Source organism: Tachypleus tridentatus, chromosome 4 (assembly GCF_004210375.1).
Source record: "Tachypleus tridentatus isolate NWPU-2018 chromosome 4, ASM421037v1, whole genome shotgun sequence".
In the NCBI taxonomy this organism is placed as follows: domain Eukaryota; kingdom Metazoa; phylum Arthropoda; class Merostomata; order Xiphosura; family Limulidae; genus Tachypleus; species Tachypleus tridentatus.
In genome coordinates, this window is record NC_134828.1 from 22,899,924 (window position 1) to 22,922,127 (window position 22,204).

The 22,204-nt window shown below is 32.5% G+C and overlaps 1 protein-coding gene across 6 annotated transcripts; it reads left to right on the plus strand.

Moving 5' to 3' along the window:
• The first annotated feature begins 89 nt into the window (after positions 1-89).
• Positions 90-21,549, plus strand: Fdx1 (Adrenodoxin-like protein 1, mitochondrial Ferredoxin 1). 6 transcript variants are annotated; one of them, XM_076497201.1, is made up of 8 exons: positions 90-224; positions 1,044-1,467; positions 5,849-5,903; positions 8,338-8,444; positions 9,078-9,165; positions 15,070-15,122; positions 16,800-16,955; positions 21,247-21,549. In XM_076497201.1, exons 2-7 carry the CDS (start codon positions 1,230-1,232, stop codon positions 16,901-16,903), a joined length of 645 nt encoding a protein of 214 aa, XP_076353316.1. In that variant the 5' UTR covers positions 90-224; positions 1,044-1,229; the 3' UTR covers positions 16,904-16,955; positions 21,247-21,549. The 6 variants fall into 6 exon arrangements, with proteins under 6 accessions (XP_076353316.1, XP_076353315.1, XP_076353319.1 ...); XM_076497200.1 differs by having other exon boundaries at positions 208-480; XM_076497204.1 differs by having other exon boundaries at positions 208-480; positions 21,256-21,549.
• The last annotated feature ends 655 nt before the right edge of the window (positions 21,550-22,204 follow it).

Below are 22,204 nucleotides of genomic sequence, written 5' to 3' on the forward strand. Positions count from 1 at the left end.
TTCCAGATATATTACCGAAACATCTCCGTAGTCCTTGCTTTATATTATCAATTTTCAGCTTATCAAACAATGACCAACACTACGGCACGTTACGCACAACTTTCTCCATTGCCTTCGCTATTCATTTTCAGCAGTGGACGCTGCGTGTACTCTCGATGACGAGAAATCTCGCTGTTCGAGACTTTGTGATATTTCACATGATGATGCACACGAAAGCCGAAAAGGTATATAAAATGCACATGTAGGAATGTAACAATTATTAATAATTGATTTTATACAGAAAGTGTAGATTCCCGAATATTCTTTTTCAGTTAACTTAATTTTAAGATCTTACAGTATGCTAATTTGTTGGTGTTTTGTAAAGTACCAAAAACTTAATAGGAAGTTTTCAGTTATTAAATGAAATAGGAATGGTGAAAATCTGTTGAAAGTGAAACGCATTGTCGCATAGTTTGAGAATTCGTGTACAAGAATATTCGGGTACAGTTTATTATAAATATTAAAAAAGTTATTTTAGTATACTACTACTGCATAGGTATAAATCTGGCCGAACAGTAGACTTAATTAATTATTTTAGATTTTAAGAGTAGCAGGAAAAATTAATTTCGTTGATATAATAATGTTGTCAACATAAAATTAAGGTATGCAAGATATGTTAAAAATAATTCATAAAGTACACGATAAGATTTTTTAAAATATTTCATCCGTATTTGTCATAGTATATAGTAGCCAAACGTTGACGTACAAAAGTATTGTACAAATAAAATTATAATATTAGCCATAGTCTTTAAAAAGTTAGCCAATTAATATTACATTTTTTAAAGTTCATAAAAAGACTAAACATTTTAGTGTTAGCTTTCTAGATTTTATTGTATCATGAGTATATGTTTTCTTTTGAATGAATACAGATCAGAAAAAAAGCCTTTGAAGCTTGTTAGTTCAGAATGTAATTATATTTTAATATAATTTTCATTTACCTGAGATGATTTTTTTAAGTTATAGAATCTGATTTTCAAATAAGAATAATGCATTTTTTATTACAGGAGTTGGGATGTCAATAGCCGTTACAAGTGATTACCTTATCACAGCATTTACTACCAGTTCATTCCACTGAAAAAAATAACAGACGTTGATTGCATTATCACGTCAAAGTAGTGTTATAATTGTGTGAGATTTTTAACCTGGCTAGTAAGTACACTTCTCATAAAACAAGTGAAAAGCTCTTAATTATGAATAATTTTGTACTATTAATGAGGTTATTATGTCAAAAATCACTGAATCAACACAGAACTGATGCCATGAAGATGTACACAAACCTGCAAGGACTATTAAAACACTATAACTATTCTTCAGTCCATTTCTTATCAATGTGTACATCAAAAAGAGTGTTTTTTCAAGTTCATAAAAATCAAAACCTAATGAACTTTACTTCTCATCAAAGAAATATTGTGGCATCGAACTTAAATGGTTTGTTTCTCTTTTCCTTTATCTATTTCTACTTAGTATATTTGTTTTGTATCTAGTTCCAAATCTTGTGTGTAAAATATTTTTATTTAATAACCAGTTTTATGTGAAAAAAAATTGATATATATGACCAAAAGCTGTTAAAATGAAAACTAAAAATATGGTATTCTTGGTAAAGTAAATTGAAATTAATCAAAAATGTGAAAAAGGAATAATTAAAAATTCACTATAATGAAAATATGAAGTTATCAACAGTGGTATAGAAAAAATAAAATGAAATGTAATTTCCAAATGTGTGCTAATAATGGACATGTGACTCTTTATCAGACAAGAATTGAGAGACAGATTTCAAAAAAAAATTACAACAAACTTTTATGGGTATAAATTTCAAGAGTAAACATTTTCAAATGTGTAATAAATAACTTAATAGTTTTTTTTTGGTCTTTTACTCTTAGACCCAGCACAGCCAAGTTGTTAGGACACAGCTTGTAATCTGAGGGGTCCTGATTAAAATTCACATTGCACCAAAAATGCTCACTTTTTCAGCCATGATGGCATTATAATATGATTGTCAATCTCACTATTATTTGATAAAAGATAGCCCAGATGTTGATTGGGGTGGTAATCACCAGCTGTCTTTCCCTCTAGTAGTCTTACGCTGCTAAATTAGGGACAGCAAGTACAGGTAGCCCTTTTGTAGCTTTGCATGAAATTAAAAAACAAACAAACAAACTTTCACTTTTGTTTGTGTAGTTAAACCTGAGCCCCCCCCCCGGTAGTACAGCAGTATGTCTCCAGATTTACAATGCTAAAATAAGGGGTTCGATTCCCCTTAATAGGCTCAGCAGATAGCTCAATATGACTTTACTATAAGAAAAGACATGAAAGTTAACCCTGAATAAACTGTTTTACACATGTAGTATACAAATATTAACTTGCGTATAGATTAAAATCATTAAATAGGTTTTAAAGCAAGAGTTGTTAAGTACAGTGTTGGTGTACATTTTGACTTATAGAACTTAGATCTGTGGATGTGGTTCTAAAATACAATTAACATTTGAGAGGAACAGAGAGCATCTTGGTTCATCATTGTTCTTCCATTCATTTAGCCAAGCCATCTCTTGAACTCTTCCAAACTTGTTGCACCTACCATACTTAAAACCAATCTATACCAAATACTGATTACTAGTCAACAAATAACATTAACTAGTTTGTAGTCTACCCTTCTATTCTTTGACTCTATGTCCCTAATTCCTACTACTTACCATTAAACATGAGAAAAATGATGCACCAGTTGAATCTATTTATTCATTTTATAATTTTACACACTTTGGTCTGACCTCTTCTGACTCTTCTGTTCACAAAAAAATAATTTTAGTAACTTTAATCTGACCTCATATAACAGCCCCTCCATCCCAGAAATTTTAATTAGCCCTTCTGTGAACTTTCCCCAACAATTCAGTTTCTTTTTCAAAGTAAGGAGTTCAAGACTGAAGATAATACTGAAATATTTAGTCTTGGTTAAGGTAAAATTATTTGGAAGTTTGGAACTAAAATATCCTTAAAGATTGAGGCAGTAGTGAAAGGTTTAATGCATTATAAATCAGGATCAAAAGTACTCACCTGTCAAGACCAGTTGTCCAGTAACTAAGCTTTGAAGAAAGCCACTTGAACCTTTTAGGCCATTCCTTCATCCACAAAAATAAGCAATCAGTACCTCAAATCAACAGCTTAGTTTGTTTTTTGAATTTTGTGCAAAGCTACCGAGGGCTATCTGCACTAGCAGTCCCTAATTTAGCAGTGTAAAACTAGAGGGAAGGCAGCTAGTCATCACCACCCATCACCAACTCTTGGGCTACTTTTTTACCAATGAATAGTGGGATTGGCTGTCACATTATAACACCCCCATGGCTGAAAGAGCGAGTATGTTTGGTGCAACTGGGATTCAAACCCGCGACCTTTGGATTACAAGTCAAACGCCTTAACCCACCTGACCATGGCGGGCCCCACAGCTCAGTAAAGAATTCGAATAACAGGTTTATAATTAAAACAAAAAAATTGTTAAAGGTACACTGATGAGAAATTCTGTACTAAAGTCACTTTTGTATGTATGTTTGAGGTGTGACTTTGATAGACCATATGACTTCTATCATGAGAATGTTCTCTTTTCTATTGTGTTCAAATTTGAAACACTTGGACTTATTGGTGGAAAGAAATTAATGTACTAGACAAAGTGCATAAAAAATGTGATTATTGAAGGCACGAAAAAATCTTTTAGTGTGGTCAGTTTTAGGTATTCAAAATAATTTGTACATTGTATGAATTCCTTGTGTATGCTCTAAGACAACATGATAGCAAGAAATGAAAATATTTTACTCCTAATTTTGGTTTTATTTACTCTTCAAACAGAATTATTTTGGTGACCCAACAGAAATACATCTAGTAAAACAGATGTTGACAGTTAATGTCTAAATTTATAACAAATGACATTAAAATATTTAATCATTATTTTCACCATAAGTCCACAAATATATGTCTGAGTACATGGATCATAAAATGCATTGCATAATGGACATCACCCATTATTAGAATACAGAGGGTTGTGAGTAATTGGTATAACAGTTCTGTTTTGAACATGTGCTATTTTAATGTTTGATGGGAAACCTGTTATTTCATGATGACTAAATATTACTATGAATCAATACATTCTAGTTACTAAACTCAGAATTTAATTATGATAAAAGCTGATATCATTATTCTTGTGAATTATATGCTATTCTACGTGCCAAGAAAATGGTTTTATAACGAATGATCTCCAAATATTTAAACAGTTATTTTTATCACAGGTCCACATAATATCTGTCATATTTCTAAGAACAAAAAGTTTAAAAATATGATTTGTAAATGCTTATCATTTTATTTTATTTGTCACAATTGCTCTGTCTATTTTTTGTTTTCCTTCTCTCTTTTTTTTGTTCTTCTGGGTGAAAGAAATAAAAATTAATTTACAAGGTTTGTGGGTTGAATTAGGAATTACTTTTTGTGAAAGGTGTTCTCTACCTATTAATTTATAATTTGATTTAACCCATTATTGTCAAATCTACTTTAAATGTTGTTCCAACTCGATTGGGGTGTATATAAACCATTATTTAAGCTTACTTAAATATAAGTTGGCCATTATGTGCAAAAAATAGTTTATGTAAGCCTAAATTTTAAGGACAAATGATATGGCAATGAATGGTTTAATTAGCACTAATTACCATTTTACCTTCTGTCAGAGAATAGTTTGTGGTAAATTATGTATACAGATGTAAATTTTTACATCAAGCTGATATTTACTATGATTGATTAAATATTTATTACCAGTATGAAATATATATGTAAAACTCATCTGTGTTAATCATTGTATGTGATCTCTATACATGTTACATAAAACACTTCGATGGGCATCTTCTTTGTACTAGCCTAGAACACAGAAAGTTGTAAGCAAGTCATTTAGTAACTCTGTTTTGATAATGTGTTGTTTTATATGTATCAAAGACGATGCTTTTAATAAGTTTTGTTGATCCGTTTAGGCTGTTGTACAAATTTAAATCCATTTTTGTAGTGTAAAATAACATGTTGCTAAGAATAATAACTTTAGAGAAGGAAAATAAGTGATAGATTATGGCATTGATATGTAAGATGTAAGCACTGTATTAAACTGTTTTCTGGTGTTTTTAAGTATTGTAATGAATAATTAACAATATATACACAAATGAAGTTTTACTCTATATTGGAGGGTTCAGAAGAGGGCTGCCAGGATGATTTTAAGAACAGAAGAGTTATCTCTTGGGGATTGGTTAAGGTTTTGTAATTTCTTACCCTCTTGAGGAAAAGAGGGTAAGAGGTGATGTTATTGGCATTTAAGATTTCTTATGGATAACTGGGATAAATTCTTCTGTTTGTTTCTGTTGTGTTGTGAAGGACCAGAGGACACAAGATTAAAATGAGCAACAATAGTTTGGGCTTCAGTTAAGATACTTTATTTTTTATCAAGGTGATAAGCTTGTGGAAAGAGTTCCAATCAGCATTAGTATATGTCAGTGTTTATTGAGAAAGAAGTAGATCACTCTTGAAAAATAGAGAATGGATTTCAGTTTTTCTTCTTCTTAAAGGTGGATGCATGTACAGGGATAACTTTAAAGATCGAATGTGTGATTTTTGTTTGTCGAATTATGATACATTATCTTCTTGATGAAAAAGGTAACTGTTAAATTGTGATTTATTCTCCTCTTTTAGTTACACTTTGTACAGACTTAAACAAAGATCAGTTAGTTTGACCAGTTGTATTTGTTGATAAAGATCTCTTTTGTACCACTATACAAATTTTATGATACCATAGGACCGTTGCAACATGGGGAATATGAATGGCAAGATCCGAAGTCTGAAGGTGAAGTGTGAGTATCTGGAGCAAACTGGATAATCCAGAAACAAAGTTACACCAGTGTAAACTTGTGAAATTTATCTGTTGCACAGACTACAGATATTGGGAAGATTGGCCCAATTTAAATTTCTAGATTATACCATTGTGATTGTATCTTTTTTATTTCAAATTAAAAAATTGCAGGGGGCATCTTGTGGGACTGGTTTAACATGATCTTGTATATTATTTATGTGAGCTTGAAATGAATTAAAAATTGCACACTCAAGATTATAACATTAAGCATGAGTACTAATGGAGGCTATTCTCAGATTAGACTAAGAAGTTTTGAATAAAGCATTAGCCTATTAAAAAGCCATTATTGATGTTAACCTGTTCAAAGGCAAGGGTAGCCACTAAAGATGTCAGAATGAAAGCCATTTAGCCATTCAAAATTTTGTATTCTAATACTTTACTTCTCTCCTCTCACAAGATTAACTACACTTATCTAGTGCTGCCATCTATGTGCAGTATTTTTTATGTAGGCTTGTGGCACTTCCTTCTCTTGAGAAATGAAGTGATTCCAACATGTCTCTTGTGTAAATCATTATGCATCTTTTCATCATCAATAGGAGCATGACATATTTGGAAGCCATCCACACAATATGGAGTTAGAGACAAAACTGCAGATAAATTTTAAATTTAAATTATACCTGTAAAGTAAAAGTGAAAAAAATCAACCATATAAATTACAACATAGACCAAACATCAATAGTAAAGTACCACAAAATTCAGGAATGCAAAAGAACAAAGTTTTTTAAACTTTCATTTATATTTTAATTCAGTTAATTATGGAATTGGTTCAGCATGGCCAAGCGTGTTAAGGCATTCTACTTGTAATCCAAGGGTTGCTGGTTCGAACCCTGGTCGCACCAAACATGCTCGCCCTTTCAGCCATGGGGGCATTATAATGTGACGGTCAATTTGTTGGTGAAAGAGTAGCCCAAGAATTGGCGGTGGGTGGTGATAACTAGCTGCCTTCCCTCTAGTCTTACACTGCTAAATTAGGGACGGCTAGCGCAGATAGCCCTTGAGTAGCTTTGCTCAAAATTCAAAAAGAAACAAACAAACAAACCAAACTATGGAATTTTTGTGTTTATATACCTTTAAGTGAATTAAGTAAGAATAAAATTATAGTTTATAAAATAACTGTTTTAAATGTCTCTTCAGCAAGTTTGCAATTATATATCTTTCATACAATTAAAATCAGAGGATCATTATAACATAAAATCGTGTCTAGGGACAACAAGGGATATATTAGTCTATTCTAGGCTGTTCCATTCTTTAAACTAAACTAAAACTATTAATTAAATAAAAAAACACACCTCAAAGCTAGCCTTCATCATTGATATAGTTAACAAGCTTTCTCTTAAACTCACCTAAATCTACTTCTTCCACAACATTTCAGGGCAACCCATTCTAAAGGCCAACCACCCTATTAGAAAAGTAAAACTGTCTTAGGTGATGATAACTCCTACCCTACCAAGATTTATATTTGTGTCCCCCAGTCTTACCACTTTCATCATTAAGTGTGAAACAAAGATGATACATCAACACTATCAATTCCCTTAACAGTCTTAAATGTCTCAATAAATCTCTTCTAACCTTTATTTTTTTTTAAGAGAAGACAATCCCAGATATCTTAATCTTTCCTCGTATGAGTTACTATTCTAGTAACCCTCTTCTGAACTGTTTCAAACATTTCAGTGTCCTTCCCAAGATACCCAAGACTGAACACAATACTCCAAATGTTGCCTAACCTGTGACCTGTACAATGAAATTATAACCTGTTTACACTTATATTCAATATTTCTATAGATAAAACATAAAATCCTGTTGCCCTACCACTAACAATAGCCTGCTGCTTAGATGGCTTTAGAGACTGATCAACTGTTATGCAAAGATTCCTTTCTTTCGTGACATGTTAAAGTTATTTTCATGCAAAATATAATTATAGTTGAGATTATGAAAACCCACATTCATTATGATTAAAACCCACCTTCCATTTTTTTTTTACCCAACTCCTTAAATGTTCCAAATCCTTCTTTAAAGCAGCAGCATTCTCTTTACAGCTAGAAACATCCAAAATCTCAGTACCATCTGCAACTTTAAATAACTTATTGGTCATTTTTATCTGAGATTGATGATAAATAATAAAAAAAACAACAACAATGGTCCTAAGACTAAACCTTGTGTGATGCTTCCAATTAATCATTTATGTACACAGATAAACTTTATATTAGAAGAGATGACCTAGTAAAAAACACATCATGAAAGTTTCACTTTCTTAATATTATAAGTACTTTGGTTGTAAAATTTTTACCATTTATTTATGAAAAATCACAAAAAAATATGAAGATAAAATTTTATTTTAAAGATGCTTATTTACATATTTTGGCTATTTTTTTCAGAGTTAATGTTGTGTTCATCACTAAAGATGAAAAAAGAATCCCAGTTCGAGGGAAAATAGGTGATAATGTGCTTTACTTAGCCCATCGTTATGGAATTGAAATGGAAGGTGTGATTTAAGAGAGATCTATATTTATGCTTTGTGTATATGAACAGAACAAAATAATATGTAATAAAATAACAAGAACTAGATTAATTGTTTGTAAAAGTTAGTTCATAGTTTTTATTACTTTCCAAAATCAAATGTAACGTATAAAATCTTCATTTATACAGGAACAGAATTAGAACTTCATATTTGGCTGTTTCTAGACAGACTTAGGTATTGACATTGCTAAAGTATCTTGACTTTACTGAAGTCGATTTATGAACAAGTTAATTTTAAGTTCTGTATATTACTGTTGTCAGTTAAGAGTGAGTAATGTGAAAAGCTGAAATATTCTAATATAATTTACTTTAACTTAGCTTAAAACATTTGAAAAAGTGTGAATAGATGGATATTTATTGTTAATGCTAAGTAGTACTTGTGCAAGTTGTAATCTAATATATAAAACATGATTCTTGAAGGAGAGAGATAATGATTTCACATAATACTAATACACATTTGCTTGTCAAAATGTGTAAAACCTGTTTTTTCTAGAAACCATGTGATAAATTGCTAATAATACATTTAGTTTGTATATCACAAGAATTAAAAGCTTGATTATAGGAGATTGATGATGTTATTTATTTGTTATATTACTAGGGGCATGCGAGGCTTCTCTGGCTTGCACAACATGTCATGTTTATGTAGAGAATGAATATTTTGACAAACTACCAGAAGCTGAAGAAAGGTAGACATTAATGATTTACGGAAAGAAAATAATCAAAGATATTTACTTTTAATATTTATAATACACTTTAAAACTAATATAAATGGTGAATTTCTACTTTGACGTTTGTAAATAACCTGACTTGATAGTAGTCAAATCCTTGTGAGGTTTTGGTCATGTATCTTAAGATTTAAAGTAACACATTAAATGCTTTAAAATACAGTTTATTTGCTGAAAATAAAATTCAACATGTTATAGTCAAATCATAACAGTTGAATCTATTTATAATTTAATATGGTCTGTTTTGTGATGTCTGTAATCATATTAAGGACAAAACTATTTTTTACCAATAAAGCATCCGATCAACTCGCAATTTTGAGTTTCATTGCATAAAATCTGTTCACAATCTGCTCAAATTCATACACTATTATTATGTCATAAATGTGAATGAGACATTTGTTGTATTTGTTATATGATCAACTGCCTCTTTTCTCATAATAATTTTTTCTTGATTTGTGTTGTCCTTTACACCCTTGTTCAAATTAATTGAAATAAATGGTCATTTTACAATATTTTCAGCATCATGGCCAGTGTAGGCTCGCTGGACCCGCTGATTTCCTTTAATAGTCATTTTTTCACACAGACAGCGTTATTAGCTGTGTTTTGCAGTACGGTCGATCAATTTTTGGGATATATGACGAAATTTTGTGGAATATTACATCATTTGAAATTGTGTTAGAAGTGCAAGGAGACCAGTCAAAAAACAACTTCTTACCAACTCAATGAAGAAAAAACGGTATCAATGGGATCTGAAATACAAGAACTGGATGCAAGAACAATGGAAGAAGATGTTATTCAGTGACGAGACTCATTTCTTTGTACAGGGTCAAAGAAGTCTGCATGTTCACAGATCTCCATGTGAGAAACTTTGAGAATCTCACATCAATCAGTTCATAAAACATCCCTTGAAGAAGATGTTTTGGGGCTTTTTCAGCTACTATGGTGTTGAAGGCTTACATATTGTAGAAGGTATGATGCGAGGACCACAGTACATCGAAGTTATGCAGAGAAAAGTCGTTCCAGATGAATCTAGCATTTTTCAGCAAGATCTGGCTCCGTGCCACATATTGAAAGTTGTGAAGAATGTTATGGCTACAATGCGAATAAAGGTGCTGGACTGGCATGGAAACTTTCCGACTTAAATCCTATTGAAATCTTTGTGCGATATGTAAAGAAAGGCCTTGGGGTAAAGACTGCACTACGAAAGATAAGCTAACTGAGGTCATAATTGAGGTGTCGTACCGCGATCCAAAAATTAGTAAAGATTGCAGTCAGCTTGTGGACTCGATGCCAAAGCGGATTAATAATCTTCTGAAAAATAAAGGCAGTCATATATCATATATTAATTTGTGAGTAATTTTTGGATTCTCAGAAATAAAGTGCAAAGAATTGAAAAAATCGTAATTTTCCATCTTGTTTCAATTAATTTGCACAAGGGTGTATATGCACGCCTTTTGTGCACTACTAGCTTTGAGTTTTCTACCTAATATTATGTGGTATAGCTGCATTGTAGCACACAAATAAGCATCCCATAACTGTTGCCTGGCATAGCCAAGTGGGTTAAGGCATTTGACTTGTAATCTGAAGGTCAAGGGTTCGAATCCCTCTTGCACCAAACATGCTCACCTTTTCAGCTGTGGGGGTGTTATATGTGACTGTCAATCTCACTATTCATTGGTAAAAAAGTAGCCCAAGAGTTGGCAGTGGGTGGTGATGACCAGCTGCCTCCCTTGTAGTCTTACACTGCTAAATTAGGGACGGCTAACACAGATATCCCTTGAGTAGCTTTGCACAAAATTCATAAACAAGCCATAACTGTTCGTTGATAGGAGTGAAACACACTTTCCTAGTGGAGCTGACTCACTCTGTACTGGAGAGCAAAATCATCACTTCATGAATTGGCCCATGTGTGCAATGAAGTGTAATTTTATTTCTTGTAAACATATCAGATGTTGTTGTTTCTCAGTGGAAGTATCTACGAAGACGGGATTTCCCAAGTATTAGTAGTTTTCATTTTATCTGGTGCAAAACAATATGTCTTTGTTCATGCTAGTCTACTAACTGCTTTTGGTGTTGGGTTTATCTTTGTCTGTTGGGAGAGATGCTGTCTTTCATGCTGCCCGAGCCTTCTTTTGGCCATGAAATACATCTGTCTATGTTCCTCCATCATGATAGAATGGCTTTTCCAGTTTTTTATTCCATTTATCTTTGTTTCATCTAATATCCATATTTATTTGATAACTAGGTTTCTCGGGGCATGTTTTTACCACTACTTTTGGAGCTTACTTGTTTTTCCTTCCTTCCTTTGTAATGACTAGGCATAACTTTGTGTTGTATTGATTTTTCTTTGATTCCTAAATGCTGGAGTCTTTTTCTTCAGATTTGGAGATCAGACCCCTTTGTCTTTTGTTTGTCTCTCTTAGGCTTAGGTTTTCCTAATTTCATCTCACACACGCTACCCATTTTTATTATCTTTAAACTTCTTTCTCTGTTCATCTGCCATTCCCCTGTGGAATTTTTATGAGGTGTTAATTCACTTATCTTTTCAACATTAGCATATTTATTTTTTTTCAACATTTTCATTTCTTATTTGGTGAAACTTTTTGCTGGAGTTGGTTAGGACATGATGTCCTTCTTACTCAATTGCTTTTGCCTTTTTTATCTCTCTTATACCTTCTTCTGGCTCTTTTTATCTGCCTGTTTGGTTTTAATGGTATGCTTGTATCTATGCTGTCATTTTTTGGACCCACATACCAATGATTTTGCCCTGTTCTTATTGGTGTCTCTCTCATGCTCCATCTTTGACTCTCTCTGTTTTATTTCCTCCTGCTTTCTCTTCATTCTCTGTCATTGCTTTCCATATATACTTCCACTGCTATTAGACTTTAGTACTGTCAGTCTTGGCGGTTGCTTTTTTATAGGCTCAAGGTCAGTAGGGCTTATTTTATTTGTTTATAGGCCTTTGCTCTCTATTTGGAGTCGGTTGTTGTGTACTGGGATTTGTATCAAGAGATCTTTAACCTTTGTGTTTTTCCACTCTGTCTCCAATGTTTCTTGTTTCCATTACTTTACGTCCTCCAAGGGATCTTCTTCTTGCCAATGTTGGTCCATGGCAGTATTGACCCTAATGGTTACAATTGTTGTTGGGTAGGGTTCTCATCATTTTCTAGGTTTTTCTTCACATATTTTCATGGTACCCAGGGTATTTGCAGGTAAGTGTTGAGTCTTACATTTTCATGTCTTGGTGTCTTGTCCTCTTTCATTTTCCAAGGGAGAATTTCTCACCCTGTGATGTCCTTTTACCACAGGTCTTGAGATGGTCAAGGAGGACATCTCAGATGCTTTTAATTCTTGTTTGACTCTGTCCTAACCAGCCTCCTACAGGTCATTCTCTTTTCCATCTTCAAGAGGTGTTACATCTGCATTGGTTGGTTTAATTTGGTGGAATCACATCTCACACTCATTTTATTTTTTTTATTCATTTACAGTTTTTTGTTCATACTTTTGCCGAGCCTGTTCTTCTACTCTCCTTTTGAGGGACATGGAGAAATTGCTTTCCTATGCCCTACATATCCTCTCCTTCTCTCACTGGACATAAGGTTGTCTCTTATTTGAGGACTTGGGCATCCATGGAATTCTGTATTTCCTTCAGTCATGCTCACTTACAACATTTATAATGAACTGCATGTTCTTTGGATCTCAGACATGATAAAACTACTCACATGATAGGTATTACTTCTCTTAGAATTTTTGATAGTACATCAAATTTGTGTTGTTGTTTTTTTGGGTTTTTTTCAAGATGGTTCATAGATGTCTCATGATAATACATAAAGCTAAATCTGCCATTCTCTCCTTTATTAATCATCAGAATAAGACTTTATAACACTTTTCCTGTTTCTATGTTATCAACTCCTTTTTCTGGGCCCATTCTATACAAGTATGTCTAACAGCTCGTTCTATTCTAGTTATCCCAGTGGTTCTTAACCTTTTTCAGTGTTTGCACCCCTTTCAAATCAGTAATCATTTCTCGCACCCCCTGGAAACTTAAATATAAAAATATAAAACATACTCTTATGTAAAAATATAGATTTGCTTTAATTATTCATGGGCATCCTCGCACCCCTTGGGAATCATCTTCGCACCCCTGGTTAAGAACCCCTGAGTTATCCTGATTCTTGTCATGGATAATCTCTTAAGGTCTACTGCCTCTCATTCATCTGGTGTTCAAATGGCTGTACTCTCATTTGGACACAATTCTTCCAGATGTTTTTGTCACTCTTCTCATCACCTTATTTATCCCTCAGATTTTGCTGGATGGGAATGCATTCCATCAGCATTGGTCGGTCCTACTTTTTTCTCCATGCCTGTCCTCCAAACTGTCTTTCTCGTATTCTGAACACTCCATCTTTTTATCCTCCTGATGATTTTATGTTGGTCATGATTTCTTCTAGCATCTTCTCCTGCCTTCTTCTCCTCTTCCTCTACATATCTAGATCTTCCTACTCCTTTAACCTCACTCCTCTCTCATCCAGGAGAATCATCACTCCATTGGTGTTCCGTTGGCACAGTTGGTGAGTATTCTCCTACTACAGACCAGAAGACACATATCTGATGCTGCTTGATTTGAGGCTGGTGTTGGTCTACCAACTACAGTTTGATGAGGCTTAACCACCCACTCTACACCATCTGGTATCAACTTATCGATTGACTTGCATTTTATCTGCCTGTATTAGTAACACGATATCTTTACAGCAGGTGAAATTTATACTCTGTAAATGTGGTGGTACATTTTCTCAGAAGTGTGTATATAAAGGGCAGCAGAAATCAAGGAAAGCTATTATGTAAGAGGAGGTAAGTGTCTATCAAAAATACATTTTCAGAGTTGGAAAATGTTAGCTTTCTTTTGACATAATATATTCATATTTCCTTGTTTTGGATGTAAACTCTCAAGACTTGTCCCACATCAGACGAGTGCTCTAGCAATACATTGAAGGGTTAATCCCTTATTCCTTAATAGTAAGTCACTTCTTAACAAATCAAGCTATGACACATTTATGTTATAACTTAATAGAAGTTGTAAAAACATATAGTATATATTGACAACATATTGTGTGATTTACCAATACAGTCTGATTTGAGCATGGATGTTACTGTTAGTTTGTTAAATAAACATGTTTATTAGAAGACATTTGGCAATAGTGACAGTATTTTAGGATTTCCAGTTTATTTGTGAATATTTGGCCAACTTCTCAATTGCATAATATGTACCAAAAGTGCATTGAAGAACTTCTACAAATTATTCATGAATTAAAAAAAAAAGGGAAACCTTAAATAAGAATCACCACAGTTGTCTGATGCTCTCTAGTTCTTTCAAGCTACTTTATTTTAAGTTGCTAAAATATATTTATTTATTTTAAACTAATAGAGTTATGGCTGTGATTTTTAGGCATAAAACTAAAACAATACTTGGTTTATGTATTCCAAATTAAAATAGCTCGGAATGTTACCGTAAGTGTGGTAAAATCCAAAAGAAACAAATGTGTTTACATATTTAAACTAGAATAGTTGAGGCTGTAACTATATTTATAATAAAACCAAAAGAAACTAGTGTGTTTACATATTTTAAATTTAAAGAAGAGCTAATGCTATGTCAATTTTAAAACCATAAAGCTAACTGTAATGTGTGTACAACAGTAACTACAAGCACAGTGAGTGTTTTCTGCTTAGATGAAAAATAGCATTGTCAATGAAATTTTGAGACAGGATTTTTAATTATTTATTTCTAAGGTTGGAAAACATGTCGAAGAGCGTGTTGCACATTTCACTCGTGTTGCACGTTTCACTCATCTGTTCTTTTCCTTTTAGCGAAGAAGATCTCCTTGATATGGCACCATTTCTAAAAGAAAACTCGAGATTAGGTAAGGATTTTATATGTTATGTACTGAAGCAAAAAGCTTAATAATTACATACAAACTCATTTGGTTTCATGTAGGTTTGGAACATTGATTAATATTGTTTATTTTTCACTTTTTGAGATAGCTCACAAATTATTTAAAGTTAATAATTTATCCTGATCAGAATATTCCCAACTCATAACTGTATTTTTAATTTTTCATCATGGAACACTGTTCATAACAATTCTACAGTATATTCTATGAAGTATTACATTTGGATATATTCAAGACATTTCTTTAGTGTTTCCATTTACAGCCATGGCCATGGATGTGTTTAAAATATTTTTATATGCATTTACACTTATAATTATGGATGTATTCAAAACAGCTCTCGAGAGCGTTTCTACTTATAGTTATGGATATGTTAAAAATAGCTTTCTACAGTGTTTCCACTTATAGTCATGGATGTGTTTGGAACGTTTGTCTACAGTGTTTCCACTTATAGTCATGGATGTGTTTGGAACGTTTGTCTACGGTGTTTCCACTTATAGTCATGGATGTGTTTGGAACGTTTGTCTACAGCGTTTCCGCTTATAGTCATGGATGTGTTTGGAACGTTTGTCTACGGTGTTTCCGCTTATAGTCATGGATGTGTTTGGAACGTTTGTCTACAGTGTTTCCACTTATAGTCATGGATGTGTTTGGAACGTTTGTCTACGGTGTTTCCACTTATAGTCATGGATGTGTTTGGAATGTTTGTCTACAGTTTGCTTATAGTCATGGATGTGTTTGGAACGTTTGTCTACGGTGTTTCTGCTTATAGTCATGGATGTGTTTGGAACGTTTGTCTACGGTGTTTCCGCTTATAGTCATGGATATCTTCAGAAGGTCTTTCTGTAATTTTTCCATTTGGAATAATAACTATAGATATCCCAGTAATATTTAGAAAGCACAGTTCTTGTCTAAATGATCTCATCAAGAATAATTCCATTTTCAGTACAAAAACAGTAACAGGGATTTTTTTACCCAAACTGGTATAACCCATACCTGCATCTCAGCAAGCTGATTCATGCCTATCACATCGAACACATTAGCTGTTAATGTATATCTCTCAGCTGGAATTGAATAATACAAATTACTAGTTGTTGTTTTTTCTTCAGTAGTGTATGTTGTGTGTTTTAGTTATAGCATTTGGCTTGATTCAAAATTAGCATAAAGAATCTTTACTATTTAAAAGTTAACTTTAGTTTTTCATTTTCATCTAGTTTAATTTTTGTTGTTGTTTGTCTTGTATATCATCATTAATTATAAGCTGAAAGCCACATTTTTAACTTTGATTCAGGTTTCTCTGATTTTTCCATTGGAAAAGAGAGAAACAAAAAAAGAAACAATAATTTTGTGAAACATTTATCATTAGACATAATTTGTACATCTGTTTCATGTTTTAAATTTCATTAATAAATGTAAATAAGTCATCCTTAAAAGTAGGAAGATGCTTGATTTATATCTCAAACATTGTATGTGTTTATAGATAGTATATATATATATATATGTAGTATTGATTGATTTGCTCAGTATAATATAATACATGAAATACATGTATAAGTGATATTGAGTGAAGATTGCCAAAGAAATTATAGAATGTGAAACGGGCTCTAATTTACATCGGTAAGAAGAAGTGCTGTTTCTTCAACTTTTCAGGTTGTCAGATAATACTTACCAAAGAGCTCGATGGTATAGAACTCAGGCTTCCAATCGCCACCAGAAACTTTTATGTAGATGGTCATGTTCCTAAGCCTCACTGACTTCTTGTAGAAATGAAAATCGTGAAAACTTTTTAACCCACCAGTCAGGAGTGTGAGTATAGAACTTAGAAAACATTTTATAAGGAAGGAAAGATGATTGCTAAAACTGTTGTTATTTTATTCACTAAACATCAGAACTTTTGTCAGCAAATGTTTTATATCTGTTTTTCAAAGATGTTCTTAGTTCTCAAGGTTTCATTATTCATATAAGTACTGTATTACTTAAATAGAATATTGTCACACTGAACCTTACATAGATAAGTTTCTTTCACACATTGTCTCTATTTTAAATCCTTGTATTGAAAGCAGGATAGTTTTTGAGTGTGAAATTGTAAAAAGTTGTAATAGCAGTTTATTTAGTTAGTTCTACAATACGGTCCTATAAAAACAAACTTGTATTAGTCTGGTGAATTAGACAGTCAGTTACTTACACCTATTAAGTTCAGAAGAAAAGACATCTTGGAGAGCAACTGATATTCAGAATTTCTGATGATCGTACTATATATTATTAGTAAATTTATTTGTGAAACTTTATTAGAATTTGTATATTTTGTAATACCATAAACATGTATGAAATATATTTGAAACTGGATATATATATATTTTGTTTGTTATTAAGTCAAATATGACAGCTGTAGGGGAAGAAATAACATGACAGTCAATCCCACTATTCATTGGTGAGAGAGTAACCCAACAGTTAACCTTGAGTGGTGATGGCGAGCTGCTTTTCCTCTAGTCTATCACTGCTAAATTCATGATAGCTGGCACAGATAGCCCTCATGTAGCTTTGCAGGAAACTCATAAACCAAACCAAGAAAACTATAAATATGGGATTTGTAGATTTATGTGGAACAAGTGATGTATATTTTCAGGACTTCACTTAACCAGTTCTAAATCCATGTACAGCATAAACTGCATATTTGTAAATAATGTACAATTTATTTGATTATTCCATTCTTGTATTTAGTGAGAAAAAACTTAGATATTTAATTTATTGATTATTATTTACTAAAAAAAATACATTTAAAAATTCTGATAAAGATAACAACCCAGAAAACAGTTTTATTTAATTGGGTTTATATACTTTACACAAAATATACGTTTTTCAGCAGTATATTCCAATTTTAAATTCTTCAGAAAAATACAATTGAGATTTCATAATTTAAAAAATTCATATCTTTAGAATAAGTTACCAAAGGTTCTTTGGTGCCACTTTAAGACTGAAGTAAGTAATACTAGCAAATATCTAAAACAAGTGCAACATGTAACATTTTCTGAGCAAATTTTACAGTTTATGATGCATTTGATCTTTGTCTTCAGGTCAAGAATATATATTCAGTTTACATAATTCTTTAGTGATGATAAACGGAACAAAAAGAACTGACTAATTGTTTTGGATAATAAACAGTTTAAGTAAAGTTCTCTTGTTTAAAAAGTGTAATGTTATATTTTTACAAACACAAAAATGATATAAATATAATAAATATTAATAAAAATAAATAATACTGATGTAGTTTCATTTATATCAGTTAGAACCTTATGTTCAGAAAAGTGACAGTTCAACATAATTGAATGTCAACTTGAAATATCAAATTGAATATATTACTGCAAAATAAAAACTAGCTTGTTTTAGGAAACTTAGAAAGAAATGTGTCATCATTGCTTGATAGTGACTAAAGTCTCAGTTCTGTAAGACACAGTTAATTCATTACTAATGTGTGTAAGTCTTATTATTACTAAACATGATATGACTTGTTCAAAAATTAAAATAGTTTCACCAAATTATAAGATCTAGATATATTTTAGTAACAAACATTTACAGTTAGTTGTAGGAATGTTACAACCTGATATACTGTATACAGTTAGTTGTAGGAACGTTACAACCTGATATACTGTATACAGTTAGTTGTAGGAACGTTACAACCTGATATATTGTGTATACAGTTAGTTGTAGGAACGTTACAATCTGATATAGTGTATACAGTTAGTTGTAGGAACGTTACAATCTGATATAGTGTATACAGTTAGTTGTAGGAAGGTTACAACCTGATATACTGTATACAGTTAGTTGTAGGAACATTACAACCTGATATACTGTAATGAAGAGACAGTAAGGGATGAATATATATCATTTAAAAGATATTTTCAATGTTAATGAAAGAAGAAACCATGGAAATAAGTAACTCGTACATCTTGCAGTAAAAATACACTGAGTACATTAATTCTTTAGCTTCATGTAAACAAGTTTGCCCTTTCAGCATGGGGGTGTTATAAAGTAATGGTCAATCCCACTATTCATTGGTAAAAGAGTAGCCTAAGAGTTGATGGTGGATGGTGATGAGTAGATGTCTTCCCTCTAGCCTTACACTACTAAATTATGGATGGCTAGCACAGATAGCCTTTGTGTAGCTTGGCAAGAAATTCAAAACAAGCAAACAAATAAACAATAATTAAAAGAAATGTTTCTTGCAGTAATGCAGTTGGTTAAGGCACTTGACTCATAATCTGAGGGTCACAGGTTCAAATTCCCATCACACCAAACATGCTTGTCCTTTCAGCTGTGGGGCCATTATAAAGTGATGGTCAATCCCACTATTTGTTGGTAAAAGAGTAGCCCAAGAGTTGTCAGTGAGTGGTGATGCTTTCCCTCTAGTTTTACACTGATAAATTAGGGACTGCTGTTACAGATAGCCCTCGTGTAGCTTTGCACGAAATTAAAAACAAACCATACCTTGCAGTATGTTCAATCTTTTATTTGAACTACGTTCCATGTCTCTTTATGTGCTGAATTCTTATATGATTATTTTGTGCTGGTCAGTGGCCTTGAAAGAGGGTGTGTTTTGTTTTTGCATGTTCTGGTGGTTTAGATGCTTGACTCACCATCTCTGACTCTTGGGTTTGAATCTCATCACTGAACATGCTCACCCTTTCAATCATGGGAGCATCATGAAGTTTTGTTCAATCCCAATATTTAATTAGAGTAGTCCAAAAGTTAGCAGCAAGTGATCTGATACAGTCTTACCTTTCTCACACAAAGCTATCTCAGTCTTCTTTCTTCTCTCTAAGCATTGCTAAAATATTTTTGCACTCACCACACAAGTTGACATACCCTATCAATTTTGCACATGCACATATCATATGGCTACTCTCCACCAGTAGTATTGTGCCACCTCTCTCTCTCAGAAAGTCTTCACTTTCTCGATTGGCACTACATCATTTAGATGTATTTTATTCATGTGCAACTGCAGTTTCTAATTCTGCTTCATTGCTGTTTCTAATAAACTCTTTTCAACAGTTTTATTTTTCTGTGTTTGAATTCAACTATTTCAATGATTTTTTGTTTCTTGTCACTGAATTCTAAGTAAAATTAGTGTGAATTCAAGGTTCATTATATCAGAAACGGAAGTTCTCTTTATGTTCGACAACACAAATGGTACGACTTCCCAAGACTCAGGTTCAACTTATCTGCAGAAGAAGAACAGGCCTTAACCTTCAAGGAGCTGGATTAATATGTTTGACCAGTGCTTTCTTCTCACTTTCAATCTAAACTTATTTTTGAGGTAGAGTACCATCATACTATAGAAGATTTTGACTCATTTTTAGCACCTTCTTATTTTGGTCAGTCACAATGTACACCTATTTAGGAGATGTCACCTTTCACCCACCTTCTTACTAACATGTTAAACAGGTGTGTAATACTTTACTTGTAATTTCTCCCCTTTTCTTCTTGGGTGCATTTTACTGTTTGAACTTTCTTTTTACCCCTTCATGCTCAGAGATTTTCTGACCAGATTTAGTCAGGTGTTGTTATACACATTTCCCTTCATTTTGGATCAGTGTCCTTTTGTATGCCATTGAACTTCAGATCCATATTTGGATTCTCTATTCACCCTTTTACCGTCAAACATCACTATCTGGGGCAAAACATTCAAGCAATAGTAACTTGAAATTCTGTGTAAATAATGCTAATTCCTTTATCACAGTAGTTGATAGAAGCTTTAGCCATTCCCTCAGTGACATCGTGCCCATGGGTCATGGGCATGCTTGAGCCTCTCCAAATCCCCTTTACGCACTGTTATAAAAATTCCAAATCCACATACAAACATTTTATTAAGAATTTTCAAAATACTTGTCTGTATTGAAAACCACTACGTAAATCAAAGTAACAGTGGAAGTGTAATAATATGACAAGTGTTATTTTTTGTATGAATATTATTATTGTTATTAACCCACTACTGACAGTAAACGTACTTTGCTTTCTAACCCCCTCTGAAAATGTTACCTTGGATATATCTTTATGTTAAATACACTATAAATCTTCAGTTCTGTTTCATTGGTTTCAGGATCTGTAGTGATGTACTGTTTGAAGGACCTAAACAGCTTTCATGAGGATGCAGAACATGGCCACTTAAGATAGGGGGTATTAGTGTCATACGTTTGCTTGTGATGAATCCTGAATCCCACTTTTCTTGAATGTCATGAGGTTTCATATCTTGATAAAACTACATAAGTATATTTTTTAAGTATAAGGATAAGAAATAAAAGAATTAACTTAGTTATTTTTGTTTTCCAAGCTCAGTCATGGTCCATCTCATTTAAGACATAAAAGATACAATGATCTTATTAATAAAATTTTGAGATATTTTCCTATTGTTTATTCTTTTTTTTTATTTCACTAAAACATGTGACCCAACTCTATTTTAGATTAAATGTTTAACAGTTTCATCTATGAATATTAGAAGTGGTAACAGCTTCAATGTGAACATTTGAAGCTAAATGCTACTTTTGACGACATAGATCAGTGGTTCTCAAACCTTTTTTGCTCATGGATTGCAGATAGAGAACTGTTGGTTAAAGTAGTCTATTGGAAGATCCCACTTCAAAATCAAATCCACTTTATTAATGTAACTAATCTGTATTAAAATAAATAAAAACACAAATATCTAGTGAAGTAATTCAGAAAAATTTAATACCAGTATTAAACACACTCCACTAGATACCTATGTGCTCAAGTATATCAGAAAATTCTAGAAGCGTAATAAATATAAAAAACACCCAAGAAAGTTACATGTTTAAATTATCAGTTAATCACTTACCACGTGTAGGAAATTAATGAAATAAAGTGAAATATAAATCTATGATGCTGGTTAACAAAAAGTTATCTGTATATTTTGGCTGAGGACTTATTCAAGCTATTTGGTTATGTAATGTGGTATGTTTCCTAAAAAGATTATTTATTTTAAACACTTTATAAATGTATACACAGTAAACAACCATATATATGTATAAACGTGTTTAAAA